The 23,421-nt window shown below is 44.8% G+C and overlaps 1 protein-coding gene across 7 annotated transcripts in view; it reads right to left on the bottom strand.

The window, feature by feature from the left end:
- The window catches only part of SEPTIN8 (septin 8), a 362,068-nt gene that overhangs the window by 100,241 nt on the left and 238,406 nt on the right, over positions 1-23,421 (bottom strand). The window contains exons 10-11 of one of the 7 annotated variants that reach the window (XR_010179623.1): positions 12,643-12,816; positions 8,258-9,187 (exon numbers count right to left, since the gene is read on the bottom strand). The exons of 5 other annotated variants lie outside the window; for them this stretch is intronic. Coding sequence is in view for 1 of the 2 variants with exons in the window: in XM_063928174.1 (XP_063784244.1) it covers positions 12,813-12,816 (4 nt within the window). In the remaining variant the exon portion in view is untranslated. Of the gene's footprint in view, positions 1-8,248; positions 12,817-23,421 lie in introns of those variants that run through there. One more of the 7 variants, XM_063928174.1, reaches the window with a different exon arrangement.

The raw sequence follows: 23,421 nt of genomic DNA, 5'->3' as shown, positions 1-23,421 counted from the left end.
CACCCTCCTAGAAGAGGCAACAGCCAACAGAAAAATGACCTTAAGTGTAAGGCATTTAAGGTCCACAGACTCAAGAGGTTCAAATGGAGATTCTTGCAGGGCATTCAATACAACAGACAGATCCCATGGAGCCACAGGAGGGACATAGGGAGGCTAAATCCATAGAACACTGTGTGAACGTCAGGAAGAGAGACAATTTTCCTCTGAAACCACACCAACAAGGCAGATACATGAACCTTGAGGGAGGCCAGACGAACACCCAAGTCTAGGCCTTGCTGGAGAAAAGCCAAAAGTCTTGAAGTTTTGAAAGTATACGCATCATAATTCTTAGCAGCACACCAAGTGAAGTAAGAATTCCAGACCCTGTAATAAATCCGAGCCAAAGCTGGTTTACGGGCCTTCAACATAGTTTGAATGACAGCCTCAGAGAATCCTTTTGCTCTCAGGAGTGATGCTTCAAGAGCCCACGCCGTCAAAGCCAGTCTGGCCAGGTCCGGGTAGACACAAGGGCCCTGAACGAGGAGGTCTGAGTGTTGAGGAAGTAGAAGAGGACACTATTGAGAGACCCCGCAGGTCTGAGAACAAATGCCATCTGGGCCACGCTGGAGCAATCAGAAGTAGTACTCCATCTTGCTTGAACTTCCGTATTACCCTGGGCAGGAGCGACACTGGAGGGAACACATATGGCAGCTGAAAGTTCCATGGAATTGCTAGTGCGTCCACGAACGCCGCTTGAGGATCCCTTGTTCTTGCTCCGAAGACCGGAACCTTGTGATTGTGTCGAGACGCCATTAGGTCTACATCTGGTGGGCCCCACTTGTCCACTAGGAGTTGAAAGACTTTGGGATGAAGACTCCACTCTCCGGCATGTACGTCCTGACGACTGAGGAAGTCCGCTTCCCAGTTGAGGACTCCCGGAATGAACACTGCCGATATGGCTGGCAGATGGCGTTCCACCCACTGGAGAATTTCTGACACTTCCATCATTGCCATGCAACTTCGAGTGCCGCCTTGATGATTTATGTACCCCACTGTGGTGGCGTTTTCCGATTTAACTTGAACGCGCCTGTTCTGTACCAGAGGCAGGGCCAGTGTGAACGCATTGAACACTGCCCGCAATTCCAGAAAGTTTATCGGGAGGAGAGATTCCTCCTTGGTCCACAGACCCTGGAGAGAGAGAGTGTTGCTCCAACAACGCGCCCCAACCACGCAGACTGGCATCCGTTGTTAGGAGGATCCAGTTGGAGATCCAGAAGGGACGGCTCCTGCTGAACTGTTGGTCCTGTAGCCACCAACTCAGTGCAGACGAGATCATTTGAGACCTGATCCGATGAGGCAGGCCATTGCACTTGGAAAGGATTAATCGTTGCAGAGGGCTGGAATGAAAATGAGCGAACTCTACCATGTCGAATGCCGACACCATGAGGCCTAGTACTTGCATCGCCGAGTTTATTGACACTCTCTAGCAAGAGGAAGTATCTGATCCTGTCCTGAAGTTTCAGGACTTTCTCTGGAGACGAGAACAATCATTGGTTGTGCGTGTCCAGCAATGCCCCCAGGTGCACCATGCTCTGAGCAGGAACCAGTGAGGACTTCTTCCAGTTGATGAGCCACCCATGGGATTGAAGGAATTGGACCATCAGTTCCAGATGACTGAGGAGAACCTCTTGGGGAGTTCGCCAGGGTCAGCAAGTCGTCCAGATACGGCATGATCCTGACACCCTGACGGTGGAGAAGAGCCGCCATGACCTTGGTAAAGATCCGATGAGCCGTAGTCAGTCCGAAAGGCAAGGCCTGGAATAGATAATGTAGGTTGCCAATAGCAAACCGCAGATATTGCTGATGTGACATGGCAATAGGTATGTGCAGGTAAGCATCCTGTATGTCCAGAGATAACATAGTCCTTGGGCTCCATAGCCAGTACAATAGAGTGCAGAGTTTTCATACAGAATTTGTATACCCTCACAAATTTGTTCAAAGATTTGAAGTTGAGTATAGGCCGGGAGGACCCATTTGGTTTTGGGACTAGAAACAGGGTCGAATAGTAACCCCTGCCTCTTTGAGACAGAGGTACCGGCACAATCACTCCATTATCTAGGAGAGATTGTACAACCAAGTGTAGAGTTTGTGCTTTCAGCGGATCCAAAGGGATAACCATCGAGCAGAACCATTAAGGGGGGCATCTCTTGAAATAATGCGTACCCGTGAGAGACAACTTCCCGCACCCAGGCGTCCAAAGTGGTCCTTAACCAGGCCTGGGCGAACTGCAGAAGTTGACCTCCCACCCTAGGGTCCCCCAGGAGGAGGCCCTCCCTGTCATGCTGCAGGCTTATCCTGTTTGGAAGCAGGCTGACGGGCGGCCCAAGATTGCTTAGACTTGGGCTTGGTGGTTTTGGAAGTACGAGCCTGTCTCGGTTATGCCTGACCCTTTGCTTTACCTGGAGGTCGAAAGGAATGAAAAGTGGTACTCTTGACCTTTGGAGCAGAAGGATTGGTACTTGGGAGACATGCAGTCTTGGCTGTTGCCAAGTCAGTCACGATCTTGTTCAGATCCTCCCCAAATAGTATTTCCCCCTTAAAAGGGAGCACCTCCAAGGTCTTTTTGGAGTCCATGTCCACTTTCCATGACCTTAACCACAAACTCCGGCGAGCCAGGACAGACGTAGTAGATGCCTTGACCGCCATTACACCAGCATCAGAGGCCGCCTCCTGAATATAGTGAGAGACTGGTAATATACGACAGATATTGTCTAGCATTGTCAGAAAAAATTTAGAGGTCGCTCATCCTCAACTACCTGAACCCATGCTTCAATAGCTTTTGCAGCTCAAGAGGCTGCCATAGTGGGTATATGTACAGCACCAGTAAGTGTGTAGATAGACTTAAGGCATCCCTCCACACGCTTATCCGTCGGTTCCTTCAGTGAAGTGACTGTGGTTGACAAGCAGAGTAGAAGACACCACTAGACAGGCGACATGAGAGTCCACCGGCGGTGGAGTTCCCCACTTGTTACTCAACTCCGCAGGGATAGGATAACAAACCCATATCCTTTTAGACAGGGAAAATTTATTTCCTGGAGAAGACCAGGCTTCCTGGCATGTCAATTAAGAGGTCAGAATGAGGTAAAACTACTTTAGCAACCGTCTGACATTTAAACTTATCAGGTTTCTTAGACGTAGGAGGTTCAATCTCATCATCAATCTGGAGAATCGGCTTAATAGCCTCCAATATTTCAGGAACATCAACCTGCTTTGTAGATTCCTTATCAGAAACAACTGTATCCGTATCAGAATGATCAGTATAATCCCCATCCTCATCGGAGGAATCATCCGAAATATCAGTGGATTGTGAGGAAGAAATGGCCGGCTTAGAGGACCCTTGGGTCCCAGTAGGGCGAGGGTAAGGTTTGTGGTTAACCAAGGACTGACTTAATTGCTGTAATTGGGTTGACAGAGTATCCACCCATGGCGGATTAACTACACAGACAATATGTGGCTGTAAAGGCACAGGAGGTCCCACAGGCGGCGTAAGTCGTGTTACAAGCTTAGTCAGCATATTTGAAAAAGCAGCCCAAGGCGAGTCTTGATTAGCCACAGGTGCTGCAGACTGACTGGAAGATGCAGGGCACCCAGTACTTTGAACCCTCAGCTGAAACCTTTTCCACAGTCAAATCCGTGGTGCTAGCACTGCATGATGCAGGAGAGCCTGCGGATTACCCGCCCTGTGTAGCAGACATTATTGGGAATGTAGCCTTAGGGCGCAACAGTACAATATGGCCAGACAAAAACAATACCTTGAAAAAAAACCAACCCCTGTATTGTGTGACACCAAATGTAAAGCACAGAGGATTTAAGCTGTGTGAGGTGACTGAAACACAGTGAAAAATACAAAACCGTATATCCTGTGGAACACTATATGGTATACGAGACCCTGACGCACTTAGATCCCCCAGGGTACAGAATTTAGTGATAGCAATATGTGTGATACACAGAATAGAAACCACACAGCAGCTATAGGCACACACAGTCATAGGGTAAATGAAGAATTTACTACATATAAATAAAACTGCACTGGACTAGTAATACCACATATAGAAATGCATGTACACAGATATAACAATGCACAGTAAACACTGGATTTAGATCACAGAATACTTGTAGTAAATATTCATATAGAAGTGCACTTGTTCTTAACTAACGCTGTCTAAACGGCATGTAGAATACTTACGTGTCCTGTAAATGCACAGCGCTGATGAGGCAGGCGGCTTTACAGAGGAGACAGTGCCCAGCAGTCCCAGAATCAGCGCAGCTATGCCCGAACGCTGACAGGGAGTGAGGAAGAGAGAGAAATGCAGCTCCAGGGCAGGAACACCTGCTGTAGATGGCGCCTGGAACTTGGGAAGGGGCTACAGGTCAGCGCCTTATCCCTTCTGCTGGACTTCACCAACAGGTACTATGGAGCCTATAATAAACGGATTTTAGTAAATCCGACCTGTGCTCCCTGCCCTGGTTAATATAGCGGGGCCCTGCACGGCCACAGTGTCCACGCCAGCGGCGCGGTCCATCTCCTGGGACCGCGACCGGATAGCAATACCTTCTTACCTCCTCTCTGAAGTGAGGCCACGCGATCCAGGAGGGGAGCAGCGGTGATGTGTGCCTGTTGACTGGAGTGCCTCCGCTGTAATTACCCGGGAACCAGGCCGCGGGAGTATACAGCTGCAACTAGTGCTTGTGCAGCGGCCCTTGAAGTCTTCTAGAAAAGCTTTTTCAGGGCTGCCTAGCGCAGCCCCCCGTTAGTGACCTGCACTGCAGGCACAAACTTTCAAACTGAGCTCCAGTGCCTGGAGGAGAGGCTAGAGGAGGCGGTGCAGTGCATCCTGGGAACAGTCAAAGCTTTAGCCTGTTGGTGCCTCGGATCAAGATCCAACTCTACACCCCGATGTTATTCCCTGTGGAATCCCAGTGTACCCCGCTGTAGAAATGTCGTTATCGTTTATTTATTTTTTTATAATTCTTTATTTTGCATGGTCAAACACTGTGGTAAAACAATACAATGAGAGAGAGGGCAGATGGTCCGAAAACCATCGTCCAATAGGGAACACAATTTTAAAATGAGGAACAAGAATAAACAAAAAGGAAACAATGGCAATTAAGTATTAAATGTAGGGGGGCCGAGGGAAGGGGGGGGGGAGAAAAGGGGAAGACCACAAGGTAGTCACATATCAGTAGATATTGTAAAAGCTGCCAGACTAGAAAAGAAAGAAAGAAAAAAGGAGAAAGAATGAAGAGGTAGTAGCTGTCGCCCATGGGTCAGCGGGTGGAGCTATGGACTGGAGGGGAGGGGGATGATCCACGCTCTGCAAGGAGCCAGGGAGTCCAGACCTGCTCGAAAGCGTGATCCCGATCATGTAGATAGTACGTAATCCTCTCCATAGATGCAATATGCCAAATTTTGGCTTTAAGAGAGGAGAGCGAGGGGGGAGAAGGGCGTTTCCAGTTGAGAGCAATCAGCGATTTTGCCGCAGTTAGAATATGTGTAGCCAATTTTTTGGAGAATTTATCAAGGATTGGGGGAGGGTAACATAGCAGAAAGGTCCAGGGATCTTTCAACATGGGAGATTCCAGAAGGGAATTCAGGAGGGAGTGGACCAAGTTCCAAAAGGGAACAATGACTGGGCATATATGTTATCGTTTATTTTTTATGCAGAAATCAGCTAGTGTGTATGCCCCTAAGCAGGACAAGCAGTTGAAGTAGATTGAAAAGGGTTGATTCAGGTACCTTTGACAGGTAATATGGGGTGTGGATATGTAAACAAGGATGTTATCTATTGTTTGACGTTCATTGTGATGCCCTCAGTATTGTACAACAAATAAAAAGGTAACATAGGGTACTCACCAAATCGTATATTAAAACTTTGCTAGCCTCCGTAGGATAGATTTACATTGGCTATCAGTTTAGCTCAAGTGAAATCCCTACATAATGCTCATCCTATCAGTGACCCCGAGAATTGGTTTCCACTCAAAAACTATAATAAAAAGTTATTCCTGTCCTGCATTAAAACTGCCCCTTACCAACTCCAGCAAAAAACTAATAATTTTGGTAATAAACCAGAAAAATTGCTCACTTGCAGATGCCAGGATACAAATAAAATGAGAAACCCTTTTTCCCCTAATGGTAAGAAACTCATGAACCATGCAACTATTGCAAATGCCCCTGCAGGTTATAAGCAGCCACTTTATAATTTGTGCTTAATAGTTCAACTCTCCAACAGACTGATATTTCTATGCTCTCAGTGTTGCTTGGTGGTGACTGGGATGTTCTCTGTATTGTATGGTGGACACTAGTTGCTGTGTGTAATGTGTATATCTTAGGATGCTCTAGATTTTGGGTAGTTGGGCAGAGGCCATGTGTTTGTTTGTTTTTTGTTTTTTTTACATGCAGCTAGGGAAAATGTACTTTAAAGATGGCTTTTGAGTTGACCTTAACTATAGTTGAGATCACAGTTGTTTCGATCAGACGCCCATTAGTATTTAATGCAACTGACAGCTCTAGGTTTATCCACGCAGAGCGTCTACCAGAGCGTCTACACCAGTCTAAATTTCTCGTTTGGGCGTCCAAACTACGGACTTTTCACACTTTTTTTCTCGCACATCTAAAAGCTGCAAGAAAAAAAATGTGCACACTACAGGTAATGGGCGTCTGATCGGAGAAACAACTAAATAGCTCTGATACATGCCCATTCGTTTAGATGGCCAGCAGGGGGCGAGTGCCACAATTTGATCTCTTATACCCAAATGCATCACAGCATAATTTTCAGGGTTTGTTATGTAACATTACTTCTCCCCCCCCCCCCTACTTATGCACATAAAAGTACATGTTCACAACTTTAAAATAAAAAATTAAAGTTGTCTGGATAAAATAATTCCATAGTAGCCTAGCTAAGCGAATGTAGTACAAGACCTTGAAAATGGTCCTCGTTATAGCCCCTTTCACACTTAAATCAAAATTCTGGATTTTTGCACGTCAAGGTGCATCAACCCGGGATTTTGATATGTGTGAATGCAAACTACCCGGGTCAACGTCCAGGGTCCCCAACCATGTTCTTTACCAGTGTTGGGATGACCTGGCAATTTCCCAGGTCGCATGGGTGAAAGGGGTAACAATTAACTCCGGTCTTGAAGAAGATAAACATATAACTTGCTGTAAAACAACGTGTAGCAAAAAATGAATACATGAATAACAATGGAAATAAAACACAAACACAATGTAAAATAAAAGTGGAATTTAATCAAAATAAAATACAAAGTGAAAAAGAGCTAAAACCAAGTTTAAAAACAAAATATATAAAATCAAGTGTCATAATGAACAGAAAAAAAATCAATTTTTATGTACTTTCAAACAAGGATGTAGTTTGGCTATAGTTAGACAGTCATAGCATTAGAATTCATATCAATACAAATTAAGAAAAACAATGGTTACACACCATAACATCAGTGAAAGCATTAACCAATTGTAACAGAAGTACCAAGTGTTGCAGCGCACATATGCGGGAGCCATTACAGCAGATTCATCTCCCCACATTACATATCTCAATGTGCAGTAGAAACAGACACTGATTTAACATTTTGTTTGTGGAAAACAATTTGGATCGTTAGGGGTCTTTACTATTAAATGTTACTGAAATGGTATGTATTACAGGTTGAGTATCCCTTAGCCAAAATTCCACATTTTTGGGTTCCATACTGAGATAATGACATATATATTAAATATATGTACACATATAATATATATGTCATTATCTCAGTATGGGACCCAAAAATGTGGGATTTGGAATTTTGGATTAGGGATACTCAACCTGTATTGCAAAGTCCAGTTATGTTTTACACTACAGGTTGAGCTTCCCATATCCGAAACGCTTGCTACCAGAAGTATTTGCATACCATAATGAAACATCCTGGGGACAGCGCCCAGGTGTCATATACACAGCCTGAACTACCAGATATGGAGTACTACCTGTATATGATATATATATATATATATATATATATATATATATATATATATATATATATAGTTACCCCGGTGCGGCACTCGGTACTTGACAAACGGACTCTGGAAACCAGTATAGTTTAACAACGTTTCAGTGCTCGCCGGCACTATCGTCAGGTTTATAAACCTGACGATAGTGCCGGCGAGCACTGAAACGTTGTTAAACTATACTGGTTTCCAGAGTCCGTTTGTCAAGTACCGAGTGCCGCACCGGGGTAACTATATGTATGTACTGCAGTACATGTGAAGGCACCGGTATATTATTATAGCTTCATCGAGGAGTGCCGGACCTATGCTACCGTATATATATATATATATATGTATATGATATATATATATATATATATATATATATATATACATACATACATATAGCTCATTCGCCTTTACTACTGCACTTGTGGATATTAAATATGCTGTAAATGTCACCTTTATTTTTGTCTTGGGGAGCAGGGGGGGGGGGGGGGGGTTCTGAAGAATGCCAAATTGGGGCACTAGTCTACCAAATTGTATAGCTAGATGAACAGCTACGAACACTTAGTGGGATCGGTATGGGATGCCGAATGTCAGTATACAGACATGGGCATCATGTGAGCCAAAATGCCGGCAGGGGGCCAGCACAACCAAGCCCCTTGTGGGCTCACTGCACTCACCGCGATGCGGGCTCTGTGGTAAATGAGGCTTGCCACAGGTTCTGTTCTCACTCTGATTCCACAGAGGGGGAATCTCCTACTTCGCCGGTATTCCAGTGGCAGTATAGTACCCGTCGGGATCCTGGCGTCGGTATTGAGACAGTCGGGATCCAGACAGGTGGTATTTTAACCGCATACCCACTAAACAACCAACAGGATTCCTTCTACAATTCATATTCAACTTTTATGTTGCTTCAGTTGCTCTAAAATGTTAATGTAATGAGAGCCCCTTATTAATGACCATTCCATGTTTGGCGAGTGAGACATGGGTAGCGGACAGACATGCTTGAGGCGACTACATGAAATCTAGGCACTGCTGAAGATCAGGTTTAGAGGAGATATTCCTTATGAAGCTAGCATAAAACATTTACATGCAGTCCTGTACATGTCAGCTGAACACTAACTCGTCTCCAATATTAAACCGCTTCTTAGAGATCCATACTGAATCCTGCAAGTACAAACGTTTTATTTGATGGTTTACAGATTTGTAGATTACAAAGAGGACAACAGTTAATAGAAGCAGGGCAGGAGTTGGTCTACAACAGTGATACAGGAGGATTGCCTCTTATTAATTCCATACAATTTGATTTCTTGTAATTATTACCTATAGTAATGCATTTCAGACCTGTGATGTCAGATTGTGCTGTACCTCACTTTGGACATGGATACAAATTAAAAATCTTTGTGCAGGTGTCCTGGACGAAAATATGGATAATATTAGAATAACCATACATGAAACATCTTATGGTTGCAGTGTAGGTTTGGGTGAAAGCAAATAAGATATGTCTGCTACCTGCACTCCTCAAACCCCTCAAATTGTTGGCTCACATGATGATTTATTTTACAAGTTTCCCATGTTGTCAAGTAATAGCACCCCCTCCCCTCACAACCAGCCCCCTCCCCCCAATATAGAATCTCCTATTCTGATCCAGCTGGTCCTGCAATGGCTCTAAAAATTACTGTCCTATGTAATGTGTCCCCCAAAACTACATTTGATGTATGGGTGCAATTATTACTGTATTCATTCCCCAGCCTTCTAATAGTAATAATAATAATTTAAAAAAAAAGTTACATTATGTACTTTGTGATTTAGTGAAATTTGGCATCTGACTGTGAAAACTGGTCCGCTTGAGACATTGTAAATATATTTTTAATTCATAAATAATATACATATAAAATCCCCTGTGGATGCCAAGTATGGTAGACATGTCTGATAAAGCATACTGGACCATTATAGACCTGGCCTGTATTTTGCTCAGACAGCTCTAGATTTCTTCATGCTAGCGCACTGATCTGACAGTAGGGGGTATTCCATTTTTGTTGGAAACTGCTGTCTTGTCGGAAAGACGGCAGTTTCCGACAGGTTTAGGTCAGAAGGGGTTCCGACCTATTCAATGCTGGCCCTTATTTTCGACAAGTCGGGAAATCCGACTTGTTTAAAGCCTGTCGGAATGCACGCGGATCAAGCCATTGATCCACGTGTATTGTCGGAAGCGCGGCCAAACCAGACAGGTTTTAGCTCCGTTTCAGACAAAGTCAATACGACTTTAAAAAAAGTTGGATTGCCATTGTCTGGAACAGGCCAAACCTGTCAGGTTTGGCCGAGAATTGAATACACACGTTGGATCCTTTCATTGAATACCCCCCTAATGTCTGTAGAGGATCACTACACACCAGCATTACAGCGACTCCCAATAGTGGGTCTGCACTTCTGTCCGGTAAAGTTGCTGTCTAGCTCAGGCAGTGATACTAGTTGTGGTGTACACGATTAAAGAGCTCTTCCCATACATAAAGTGGTAAATATAAGCCTGCAAGTTTTAAACTGGCAATATTTTAAAAGGCCGAAAACTTGACTGGCTTTGCCTTTTAGCCACTAGATTTTAAGTGATCATAATTTTAAATCGGCAAATTCACACAGCTGCCTGAATCCCGAAAGCTATTACCTATTCCCCAAAGTCTCCATTTGAAATCCTATTTGTAAATAATTAGGTAAAATAAAATAATCACCAATTAATATTTACATTTAATAAAAAACTTCAGATTCAGGATTCATTTGCTAAGGAAAGGCATAAAGATATCATAGGTTCGTCTGGATGCCCAAGGACTAGATATGTCATACAACTGACATTAAGGTGGCCGATGGCCTGCCTGAGAATTGAATACGTTGTGTTACAGGTGTCACATGATTTAGACCAGCCGTATGAGTCTACAAACGGGACACTTCATATATCAAGTGTCCTAATCTTCCAAAACATAAGGTTAGCTTATCACAAGCTCTTAAAAATAAAACCATCAACTAATGTGAACTCATATCCCATATAATAATTCCCTTCACCATGTTTAAGGTGAACGCTTCCCCTTGAAATGCCCTTTTGAGAGGGAAATTAAACAAAATAAGGAAAACAAAGTGTGGCTGTTTTCCTTGTACATATTTACACAACATTCTATATAATAGCAGTAAATAACATTGTCATCCAGAGAACTATATGCAAATACGTTTACAAACAAACTAAAATTACATAGGAGTGTAAACTGGGTTCAAAAAGTGGTATTATACAAAATTGCTTCATTAAAATGTTATAAATCATACGACATGAAGGAGCTAACTAGGTATGTAAAGGGACTGGTAATTGGTAAAAACTCTTTGTAATATGTAGATTATAAACAAATATATTTGTTGACCAGAAATATATATATATAAAATGTAAAAGTATATTTTGTACTACATGATTATTTTTATTCAAAAGGAGCTTAAATATTAAAGTGAAGTATTACAGACCAAGAACAAAGTATGTGTGTGTGTATGTGTATATATATATATATATATATATATATATATACACACACACACACACACACACACACACACACATACATACACACACACACACACGCGCACACACACACATCTAAACTGTTCTCTACACGTTAAATTTAGACATTAAGTAAAAACGGTTTTGTCTTTTTTTTGCAGATTGTCATGTGTACTGGAATTCTTTACAATACACAAAAACATTATTTGGTTACATTAAGCCATTGGAAAGTTATACTACAGCTGAAGATTTCAGTTTTCCACTTTAAAATGGCTGTGGCAGAAGGAAGGAGTTCGTGGAAGGGGCAATCCAAAAGGTGCAGTCTCTGATTGCGGCTTCTGATTGGTCCTTCCGCTCACTCCCTCTCAGCAGCATCACGCAGCCCTATTTTTAGCCAGAGCTTAGAGACGAATCATGGTGACCCCAGGAAACAGACTGCATCTCCCATGGCTCTAGTGATGGACCCCCTGGGTATGATGACCTTTCACCCAATATAGGAGCTAAGCTTTAACTCCTTTACTGTCTAGCCAGTAACTTAAAAGTCTAATGCAGATCACTGGCTGTTTATGGCAAGCAATTACATTTTTAACATCAGTGAAAGACAAGATTTACTAATTTAATATATGCATCTCTCTGTGGGACATTTCACCAGAAATGGTCTGTTCCATTTTCCCCCCAAACTTAATTTACGATTGCAGTTCACTCAGTTACAAATAAGGAGGTCAATAATTAAGGCTAAAAAGTGTTTTTTGCTAAAGAAGTTGATGTATAAAAACATAGTTAGAAATAGGAAGACTTGAAACAGCCATTATTTCTACTCCTGGGAAATTCAATAATACTGGAACTTGTATATCAGTGCTCAAGTGTTCTCTTCATTCCAGACTTCATATTCAAAACAGCAATAAAACAGCAAGTTCATTGTCAATATTATTCCCGTCAGTCAGTAACTAATATAGCAACATAACATGGCTGTCTAACACGTTATATGAACATATTAAATGCAATCTTTGTCAGAAAATTAAATAAACATTTGGTATTGCATAGATTAAAAAGCTTCAAGCGTCTAGAATGAATGAGACTCGTATTATACCTGCACATATTAATATAACTGGTTAGGTTGTAAACTTTGTAGTATCCAGGTTTTCTGTATGCTTTGGTCCACTCACATAATGTTAGGAGAGAAGGATGGCATGATGAGAATTCATGCAATTAAATGACATGAACCTGTAAGTCCCCTCTTGACATGTAAGTCTGTGCATCTTAACTGAAAAAAGAAAATAAAAATAAAATAAAGCGGATATATATTTCTAAAAGAAAAAAAAAAGTTAAACAGTTAACGTAAAACATATCAAACCAAATGGATCACTGCTAATTGGACAACGGTAGTGCAATCTGGTCAATACGTGGTGGGTTCTTTGTCACACTTCTCCTTTTATAGCACCCACCTAATTGGCTTTACCCTAGGTTGCTCGCCGCACATTTCTGAGTATGTTAAACACTTGTTCTCTGATGTCACATGTAAAAGAAAGATAAAGCGTTTGGATGGATTAGACGCTTTATCAGCGTGATCGGGATTGTGCTGAAATTACTGCAGCATTCTGGAACGTAATTAGTTAAATCAGATAATGGAGCGGAGAAGGTGCATTTAGAGGGACCACAGCTTGTCTGCCCCTGCGCAAGGATTTGTGAAGTGGACGAAAATAAACCTCATCCTCTAACTGCAATGTGCTACAGTATGGGCTCAGTAGGATTTACCAGCGGCCAGGATGCCTATCGTCAATATACCGTCACAGGATCTATTCCCACTCTACGAATGTCATGGACACCCACGAGTGGGAATAGCCCTGTTGCGCCAGTATTCCGGCTGCAATCATTGCCAGCTGTCGGGATTCCGGCGTTGGCAAATTGAATGTATACCACAGTATGTACTGTACAACAGCACCATTATGGGAAAATGCATTTCTAGCTGCATTTTGATCACAGAAAATTAACTTGTCAAACGTTACACATAACAGACTTTTAGTAGAAGAGTGTAAATGATGAAGTTAGAGGGCTCTCCAAAGGGACCGCACACTGAACCGATTTCTGGGGAAAGATTATAGTAAATAATAATGCCGCAAGAACAGCTACAGAGCCGACACTCTTTACCTTTATTGTAATGGTAACATGCTACATAGCATCTATATGCTGTGATTGCAACCGGCTGCAGACCACCATGCATATGGTTCATTAGGTCAACAGTAACAAGGTTGACACCAAAAAAGGTACAAGGTATACATAAGAAAAAGGTTGACACATGAAAAGGATAATACGAGTTTAGGTTTTGGGGTGTCAATTTTTTTACTTTTAGCACAAGAACCCCCACAGTTCGTGTACCGCATCCCCCTGTATGGAGAGCGAGCTCTGGAGAAGGCGATCGTTCCCAAATACAGTCCTCAGGGATGGTTAAGTATGAAAAAGTTCTAAAAATGAAGAAAAAAATTGTGAAAAACTAATTTCGACCACAGTCATGTATCTTTTGGCCATATTGACCAATCGTGGTCGACCTAAAGACCAGATACCATTTGACTGATGCCTGGACTGCACTACTGCTATTTCTGCTCCTGTGCAGGATTTTGGTTCTTTCAACTTATGACTGCATTGTACACTAATAACACATGCCACTTGTACTGCTACATTAAAAAAAAGGTAATAATAATAATAATGTGTTCGGTTAAAAAAAAAAAATCACACTGTGCGATAACCCTCTCCCAGTTTTACCATTACTTTTAACGTAACATGGTTTCTAGGAACGTTAATCACAATATAACCTTTACAAAACTGCACCATCCATTGGTACGAAGCTCCAAAAATTGCCATCACTGGCTGGATTACTCCGTACTACTTACAGCTGCTTGTTGTACACACCCACATATGATTGCACTCTCAGTTGCCAAAGTAGCAGAGCTTCAAACAAACTCGTAAGCTTGGTGTCTGCTCCATTCCAGCTTGAAAAGCGCAAACAATCATAGCAGCCAATTACACAACGCTGACACATTGGAAATGAAACAATACTGACTGGTCACATGAGCATGGTCACTCAGAAAACACTGCATGCCGCCTCTCCAGAGTTATTACCCTGTGTGACTGGTTACAGTAAGAAACACTCCTCCCGTCAGAATGGACATAACGAAGCAGCGAACGTTAGCGCATGCATTTGCTGGAAAAGTTCTTACCAGCGGAAAGCAATACACGCTAACCAACATTACTTAACACTTACACAATACAAAACAGATAGCAAAAGGCAAAAAAAAAAATCAGTGATCACTGCAGAGATGTCCAACGTAGAACGGATATCAACGTCAAACAGAAACCAAAATAAATGATGCAACGGAGTCTAGAATTACACAAAGCATACCGTTCAAAGAGATTTTTTTTTTTTCTTCCAAAAAAATAACCAAATCTGTCAAAGAGGGGGAAAATGTTACAGCAGCACATGGATTCAGACAGGACTATCCAATTAGCCCCAATACGCAGCAGTTATTGGGGATTATGCTTCAGGTGCCTCAAGCAATACGCAGCATTTATTGGAGATTACGCTTCAGGTGCCTCAGGCAATATGCAGCATTTATTGGAGATTATGCGTCAGGTGCCTCAGGCAATACGCAGCAGTTATTGGAGATTATGCGTCAAGTGCCTCAGGCAATACGCAGCAGTTATTGGGGATTATGCGTCAGGTGCCTCAGGCAATACGCAGCATTTATTGGAGATTACGCTTCAGGTGCCTCAGGCAATACGCAGCACTTATTGGAGATTACGCTTCAGGTGCCTCAGGCAATATGCAGCATTTATTGGAGATTATGCGTCAGGCAATACGCAGCAGTTATTGGGGATTATGCTTCAGGTGCCTCAAGCAATACGCAGCATTTATTGGAGATTACGCTTCAGGTGCCTCAAGCAATACGCAGCATTTATTGGAGATTACGCTTCAGGTGCCTCAGGCAATATGCAGCATTTATTGGAGATTACGCTTCAGGTGCCTCAGGCAATACGCAGCATTTATTGGGGATTATGCTTCAGGTGCCTCAGGCAATACGCAGCATTTATTGGGGATTATGCTTCGGGTGCCTCAGGCAATACGCAGCAGTTATTGGGGATTACGCGTCAGGTGCCTCAGGCAATACGCAGCATTTATTGGAGATTACGCTTCAGGTGCCTCAGGCAATACGCAGCACTTATTGGAGATTACGCTTCAGGTGCCTCAGGCAATATGCAGCATTTATTGGAGATTACGCTTCAGGTGCCTCAGGCAATACGCAGCACTTATTGGAGATTACGCTTCAGGTGCCTCAGGCAATATGCAGCATTTATTGGAGATTACGCTTCAGGTGCCTCAGGCAATATGCAGCATTTATTGGAGATTATGCGTCAGGCAATACGCAGCAGTTATTGGGGATTATGCTTCAGGTGCCTCAAGCAATACGCAGCATTTATTGGAGATTACGCTTCAGGTGCCTCAGGCAATATGCAGCACTTATTGGAGATTACGCTTCAGGTGCCTCAGGCAATACGCAGCATTTATTGGGGATTATGCTTCGGGTGCCTCAGGCAATACGCAGCATTTATTGGGGATTATGCTTCGGGTGCCTCAGGCAATACGCAGCATTTATTGGGGATTATGCTTCAGGTGCCTCAAGCAATACGCAGCATTTATTGGAGATTATGCTTCAGGTGCCTCAGGCAATATGCAGCATTTATTGGAGATTATGCGTCAGGTGCCTTAGGCAATACGCAGCAGTTATTGGGGATTATGCTTCAGGTGCCTCAAGCAATACGCAGCATTTATTGGAGATTACGCTTCAGGTGCCTCAGGCAATATGCAGCACTTATTGGAGATTACGCTTCAGGTGCCTCAGGCAATACGCAGCACTTATTGGAGATTACGCTTCAGGTGCCTCAGGCAATACGCAGCATTTATTGGGGATTATGCTTCGGGTGCCTCAGGCAATACGCAGCATTTATTGGGGATTATGCTTCGGGTGCCTCAGGCAATACGCAGCATTTATTGGGGATTATGCTTCGGGTGCCTCAGGCAATACGCAGCACTTATTGGGGATTATGCTTCGGTGCCTCAGGCAATACACACCATTTATTGGGGATTATGTTTCAGGTGCCTCAGGCAATACGCAGCACTTATTGGAGATTACGCTTCAGGTGCCTCAGGCAATATGCAGCATTTATTGGAGATTAGGCTTCAGGTGCCTCAGGCAATATGCAGCACTTATTGGAGATTACGCTTCAGGTGCCTCAGGCAATACGCAGCATTTATTGGGGATTATGCTTCGGGTGCCTCAGGCAATACGCAGCATTTATTGGGGATTATGCTTCGGGTGCCTCAGGCAATACGCAGCATTTATTGGGGATTATGCTTCAGGTGCCTCAGGCAATACGCAGCACTTATTGGGGGTTATGCTTCGGGTGCCTCAGGCAATACGCAGCATTTATTGGGGATTATGCTTCAGGTGCCTCAGGCAATACGCAGCATTTATTGGGGATTATGCTTCAGGTGCCTCAGGCAATACGCAGCACTTATTGGGGGTTATGCTTCGGGTGCCTCAGGAAATACGCAGCATTTATTGGGGATTATGCTTCGGTGCCTCAGGCGTAGCTGTCAGAGCCGCGATAACACATGGATCGCGCAATAATGATCATCAGTCAAATACAGTGCTATCATGCCAAAAAAGTATTGCACCTAATAGGATACCGGCCATAGTGGTACTTTATTTATATAGAAGATTGCGATAAACGACCAAAATTACAAGTTTAAATCCACTTTATGCTTTTTCAACTTTTTTTTAAATGCCCTCACCCAGTCAGGCTCATGACACAGAGGGCGCAGCAACAGAGCACTGTGCTTAATGCAACTACATTCATCAATACGTTTGTATACACCATATGCTCCATACAGGCAGACAATCCCTTCCCCCATTCACCACATGCTGTCAGCACTGTATTCTGCCTGTAGAAGAGGAAGCAGCTTGTCTGTGGGTTCATGAATATTCTAAGAATTGTGCAGTCACATGCAGCAGCAGACATCCGTGTTCTCACTAACTCACACATACAATGGATTTAGCAGGTTTCCTCTCTCAATAATAAGGTTACTTATGCCTAGTACAAGCACAGTACACTCCAGACGCCAGTGTACCTATCCTCATACACAGCATAGGAACTGCTGCTTAGATACCTTACAATAGGAGATTTATGGTAGACTTACCTTTGTTAAATCTTTTTCTGCGAAGTACACTGGGTTCCACAGGAAATACATCGGGGTGTAGAGATGGATCTTGATCCAGGCACCAACAGATTAAAGCTTTAGCTGTCCCAGGATGCACTGGGGCCTCCTCTATAACCCCACCTCCAGGCACTGTGAGCTAATTTTTCATTAACCAGTCCAATGCAGGAGCATGTAAAAGAGAAGGCAGATGTTAGTCACATAGAACCACATTCTCAAGACAGGAGAAAAGGACCAGCGGCTAATGCCATACAAACCCATAGAAGCTAGGTGCATCAGGGTGGCCGCCCTGTAGAACCCAGTATACCTCGCAGAAAGATTTAACAATGGTAAGTCTACCATAAATCTCCTTTTCTGTAGTAAGGTACACTGTGTTCCACAGTGTATACATCGGGGACATTCTAAAGCAGTTCCTCATGTGAGGGGACGCGCCGTAGCGGGTATAGGAACCCGATGTCCAAAGGAATCGGAAGTATCAAAGGCATAGAACCTAATGAACGCGTTCACTGAGGACCATGTAGCCGCCTTGCACAATTGTACTGCGAAAGCGCAACGGCTGGCCGCCCGAGAAGGTCCAACAGACCAAGTAGAATGGGCTTTAATAGCAGCAGAAGCTGGAAGTCTAGCCTGTGTGTAAGCTTGTCCATCTGGCCAAGGTTTGCTTATTCACAGGCCAGCCACGTTTGTGAAAACCACACAGTACAAAGAGGGTATCTGACCTCCTAATAGAGGCAGTTCTCTCCACATATATGCAGAGATTCCGCACCACATCCAAAGACCGTTCTTTGGAGGACAATTCAGAAGAGATGAAGGCCGGAACCACAATCCCTTGATTAAGGTGAAAAGATGCCACCAGCTTAAGTAAATAACCAGGGCGAGTTCTAAGAACTGCTCTGTCACGATGAATTATCAGAAAGGGTGGACGACAAGACAAAGCGCCTAGGTCCGACATCCTTCTGGCAGAGGCAATAGCCAGTAAGTATGGGACCTTGGCCGTAAGCCATTTAAAGGTCCACTGACTCAAGAGGTTCAAATGGAGACTCTTGCAGGGCATTCAGGACAACAGACAAATCCCATGGAGCCACAGGAGGGACATAGGGAGTTTGAAAATGCAATACACCCTGAGTGAATGTATGAACGTCAGGTATAGATGCAATTTTTCTCTGAAGCCACACCGGCAAGGCAGATATGTGAACCTTGAGGGAGGCCAGACGAGCGCCTAAGTCCAGGCCTTGTTGCAGGAAAGCCAGCATTCTGGACGTCTTGAATCTGTGATAATCATAATTATCAGCACACCAGGTGAAATAAGAATTCCAGACTCTGTAATAGATCTGGGCAGATGCCGGTTTGCAGGCCTTCAACATAGTTTGGATGACCGCCTCAGAAAATCCTTTTGCCCTCAGGAGTGAAGCTTCCAGAGCCACGCCGTCAAAGCCGGTCTGGGTAGAGACAAGGGCCCTGTACGAGGAGGTCCGGTCATTGAAGTAGAAGAGGACGCTCTATCGATAGACCCTGCAGGTCTGAGAACCAATGCAGACTACGCCACGCTGGAGCGACTAGAAGCAGTATTCCTCCTTCTTGCTTGAACTTCCGCAGGACCCTGGGCAGGTTTGACACTGGCGGGAACACGTAAGACAGCCGAAAGTTCCATGGAATGGCTAATGCGTCCATGAACGCTCCTTGGGATCCTTTGATCTGAAGACCGGAACTTTGTGACTGTGTCAAGATGCCATCTGGTCTACATCTGGTAGGCCCCACTTGTCCACTAGTAGTTGAAAGACTTCTGGATGAAGACTCCACTCCCTGGCGTGCACGTCCTGGCGACTGAGGAAGTCCGCTTTCCCGTTGAGGACACCCGGTATGAACACTGCCGATATTGCTGGCAGATGGCGTTCCGCCCATTGAAGGATTTTTGACACTTCCAACATTGCCATGCATCTTCGAGTGCCGCCTTGATGGTTGATGTATGCCACCGTGGTGGCGTTGTCTGACCGTATTTGAACAGGCCTGTTCTGTAATAGAAGCAGGGCAAGAGACAACGCACTGAACACTGCCCACAACTCCAGAATGTTTATCGGGATGAGTGATTCCTCCTTGGTCCACCGAACATGAAAAGAGTGTTGCTCCAACACCGCTCCCCATCCCGTCAGGCTGGCATCCGTTGGCAGCTGGACCCAGTCGGGGATCCATAAGGGACGGCCCCTGCTTAATTGCTGGTCCTGATAGGTCAGCGGTAGATGAACCTCCGGAGTCAAAGTGATCATATGAGATCTGATCCGATGAGGTAGGCCGTCCCATTTGGAAAGGATTAACCTCTGCAGAGGGCGGGAATGAAATTGAGCGTATTCCACCATGTCGAATGCCGACACCATCAGACCCAGTACTTGCATTGCTGAGTATATCTAACCTCTGGTCCGACAAAGGAAGCATCTTATCCCGTCCTGAAGCTTCAGGACCTTCTCTGGAGGACAGAAGTAGTCGAGGCCTTAGCCGCCAATACACCTGCCTCAGAGGACGCTTCCTGAATAGAATAGGCAGCGGTGGTAATGTGAGACAGATATTGTCTGGCCTTGTCAGATAATTCATCAGGTAGCTCTTACTCCAGTGCCTGAACCCATGCTTCAATACCTTTTGCCGCCCAGGAGGCAGCAACAGTGGCTCTATGTACAGCACCTGTTAGGGAATAAAATAAGAATTTACTCACCGGTAATTCTATTTCTCGTAGTCCGTAGTGGATGCTGGGAACTCCGTAAGGACCATGGGGAATAGCGGGCTCCGAAGGAGGCTGGGCACTCTAGAAAGATTTATGACTACCTGGTGTGCACTGGCTCCTCCCACTATGACCCTCCTCCAAGCCTCAGTTAGGACACTGTGCCCGGACGAGCTGACATAATAAGGAAGGATTTAGAATCCCGGGTAAGACTCTTACCAGCCACACCAATCACACCGTACAACTCGTGATACTATATCCAGTTTGACAGTATGAAAACAACTGAGCCTCTCAACAGATGGCTCAACAATAACCCTTTAGTTAACAATAACTATATACAAGTATTGCAGACAATCCGCACTTGGGATGGGCGCCCAGCATCCACTACGGACTACGAGAAATAGAATTACCGGTGAGTAAATTCTTATTTTCTCTAACGTCCTAGTGGATGCTGGGAACTCCGTAAGGACCATGGGGATTATACCAAAGCTCCCAAACGGGCAGGAGAGTGCGGATGACTCTGTAGCACCGAATGAGAGAACTCCAGGTCCTCCTCAGCCAGGGTATCAAATTTGTAGAATTTTGCAAACGTGTTTGCCCCTGACCAAGTAGCTGCTCGGCAAAGTTGTAAAGCCGAGACCCCTCGGGCAGCCGCCCAAGATGAGCCCACCTTCCTTGTGGAATGGGCATTTACAGATTTTTGGCTGTGGTATGCCTGCCACAGAATGTGCAAGCTGAATTGTACTACAAGTCCAGCGAGCAATAGACTGCTTAGAAGCAGGAGCACCCAGCTTGTTGGGTGCATACAGGATAAACAGCGAGTCAGAGTTTCTGACTCCAGCCGTCCTGGAAACATATATTTTCAGGGCCCTGACAACGTCTAGCAACTTGGAGTCCTCCAATTCACTAGTAGCCGCCGGCACCACAATAGGCTGGTTCAGGTGAAACGCTGACACCACCTTAGGAAGAAATTGGGGACGAGTCCTCAATTCTGCCCTATCCATATGGAAAATCAGATAAGGGCTTTTACATGATAAAGCCGCCAATTCTGACACTCGCCTGGCTGAAGCCAAGGCCAATAACATGACCACTTTCCACGTGAAATATTTTAGATCCACGGTTTTTAGTGGCTCAAACCAATGTGATTTTAAGAAAACTCAACACCACGTTGAGATCCCAAGGTGCCACAGGGGGCACAAACGGGGGCTGAATATGCAGCACTCCTTTCACAATGCCTGAACTTCAGGTACTGAAGCTAATTCTTTTTGAAAGAAAATCGACAGAGCCGAGATCTGTACTTTAATGGAGCCTAGACTTAGGCCCATATTCACTCCTGCTTGCAGGAAATGTAGAAATCGACCTAGTGGAAATTCCTCTGTTGGGGCCTTTTTGGCCCCGCACGATGCAACATATTCCCGCCACATGCGGTGATAATGCTTTGCCGTAACATCTTTCCTGGGTTTAATAAGCGCAGGAATGACTTCTTCCGGAATACCCTTTTCCTTCAGGATCCGGCGCTCAATCGCCATGCCGTCAAACGCAGCCGCGGTAAGTCTTGGAACAGACAGGGCCCCTGCTGAAGCAGGTCCTGTCTGAGCGGCAGAGGCCATGGGTCCTCTGATATAATTTCCTGAAGTTCCGGGTACCAAGCCCTTCTTGGCCAATCCGGAACCACGAGTATCGTTCTTACTCCTCGCCATCTTATTATTCTCAGTACCTTTGGTATGAGAGGCAGAGTAGGGAACACATAAACCGACTGGTACACCCACGGTGTCACTAGAGCGTCCACAGCTAACGCCTGAGGGTCCCTTGACCTGGCGCAATATCTCTTTAGCTTTTTGTTGAGGCGGGACGCCATCATGTCCACCTGTGGCCTTTCCCAACGGTTTACCAACAGCAGGAAGACTTCTGGATGAAGTCCCCACTCTCCCGGGTGTAGGTCGTGTCTGCTGAGGAAGTCTGCTTCCCAGTTGTCCACTCCCGGAATGAACACTGCTGACAGTGCTAGTACGTGATTTTCCGCCCATCGGAGAATCCTTGTGGCTTCTGCCATTGCCATCCTGCTTCTTGTGCCGCCCTGTCGGGTCACATGGGCAACTGCCGTGATGTTGTCTGACTATCAGTACCGGCTGGTTTTGAAGCAGGGGTCTTGCCTGACTTAGGGCATTGTAAATGGCCCTCAGTTCCAGAATTTATATGTAGGGAAGTCTCCTGACTTGACCATAGGCCCTGGAAGTTTCTTCCCTGTGTGACTGCTCCCCAGCCTTGAAGGCTGGCATCCGTGGTCACCAGGACCCAGTCCTGTATGCCGAAACTGCGGCCCTCTAGAAGATGAGCACCCTGCAGCCACCACAGTAGAGACACCCTGGTCCTTGGAGACAGGGTTATCATTTGATGCATTTGAAGATGCGATCCCGACCACTTATCTAAGAGGTCTCACGGGAAGGTCCTCGCATGGAACCTGCCGAATGGAATTGCTTCGTATGAAGCTACCATTTTTCCCAGGACTCGTGTGCAACGATGCACCGATACCCTTTTTGGTTTTAGGAGGTCTCTGACTAGAGATGACAGCTCCTTGGCTTTCTCCTGCGGGAGAAACACTTTTTTCTGTTCTGTGTCCAAAATCATCCCCAGGAACAGTAAGCGAGTGGAAGGAACCAGCTGTGACTTTGGAATGTTCAGAATCCAGCCATGCTGTTGTAGCACCTCCTGAGATAATGCTACTCCGACCAGTAACTGCTCCCTGGACCTTGCCTTTATAAGGAGATCATCCAAGTATGGGATAAATAAAAACTCCCTTTTTTGAAGGAGTATCATCATTTCTGCCATTACCTTGGTAAACACCCTCGGTGCCGTGGACAGTCCAAACGGTAGTGTCTGGAATTGGT

The sequence above is a fragment of the Pseudophryne corroboree genome, chromosome 6 (assembly GCF_028390025.1).
Source record: "Pseudophryne corroboree isolate aPseCor3 chromosome 6, aPseCor3.hap2, whole genome shotgun sequence".
Lineage (NCBI taxonomy): Eukaryota > Metazoa > Chordata > Amphibia > Anura > Myobatrachidae > Pseudophryne > Pseudophryne corroboree.
Note: the sequence above shows the minus strand (reverse complement) of the source record. Positions and strands in the feature narration are given on the sequence as shown.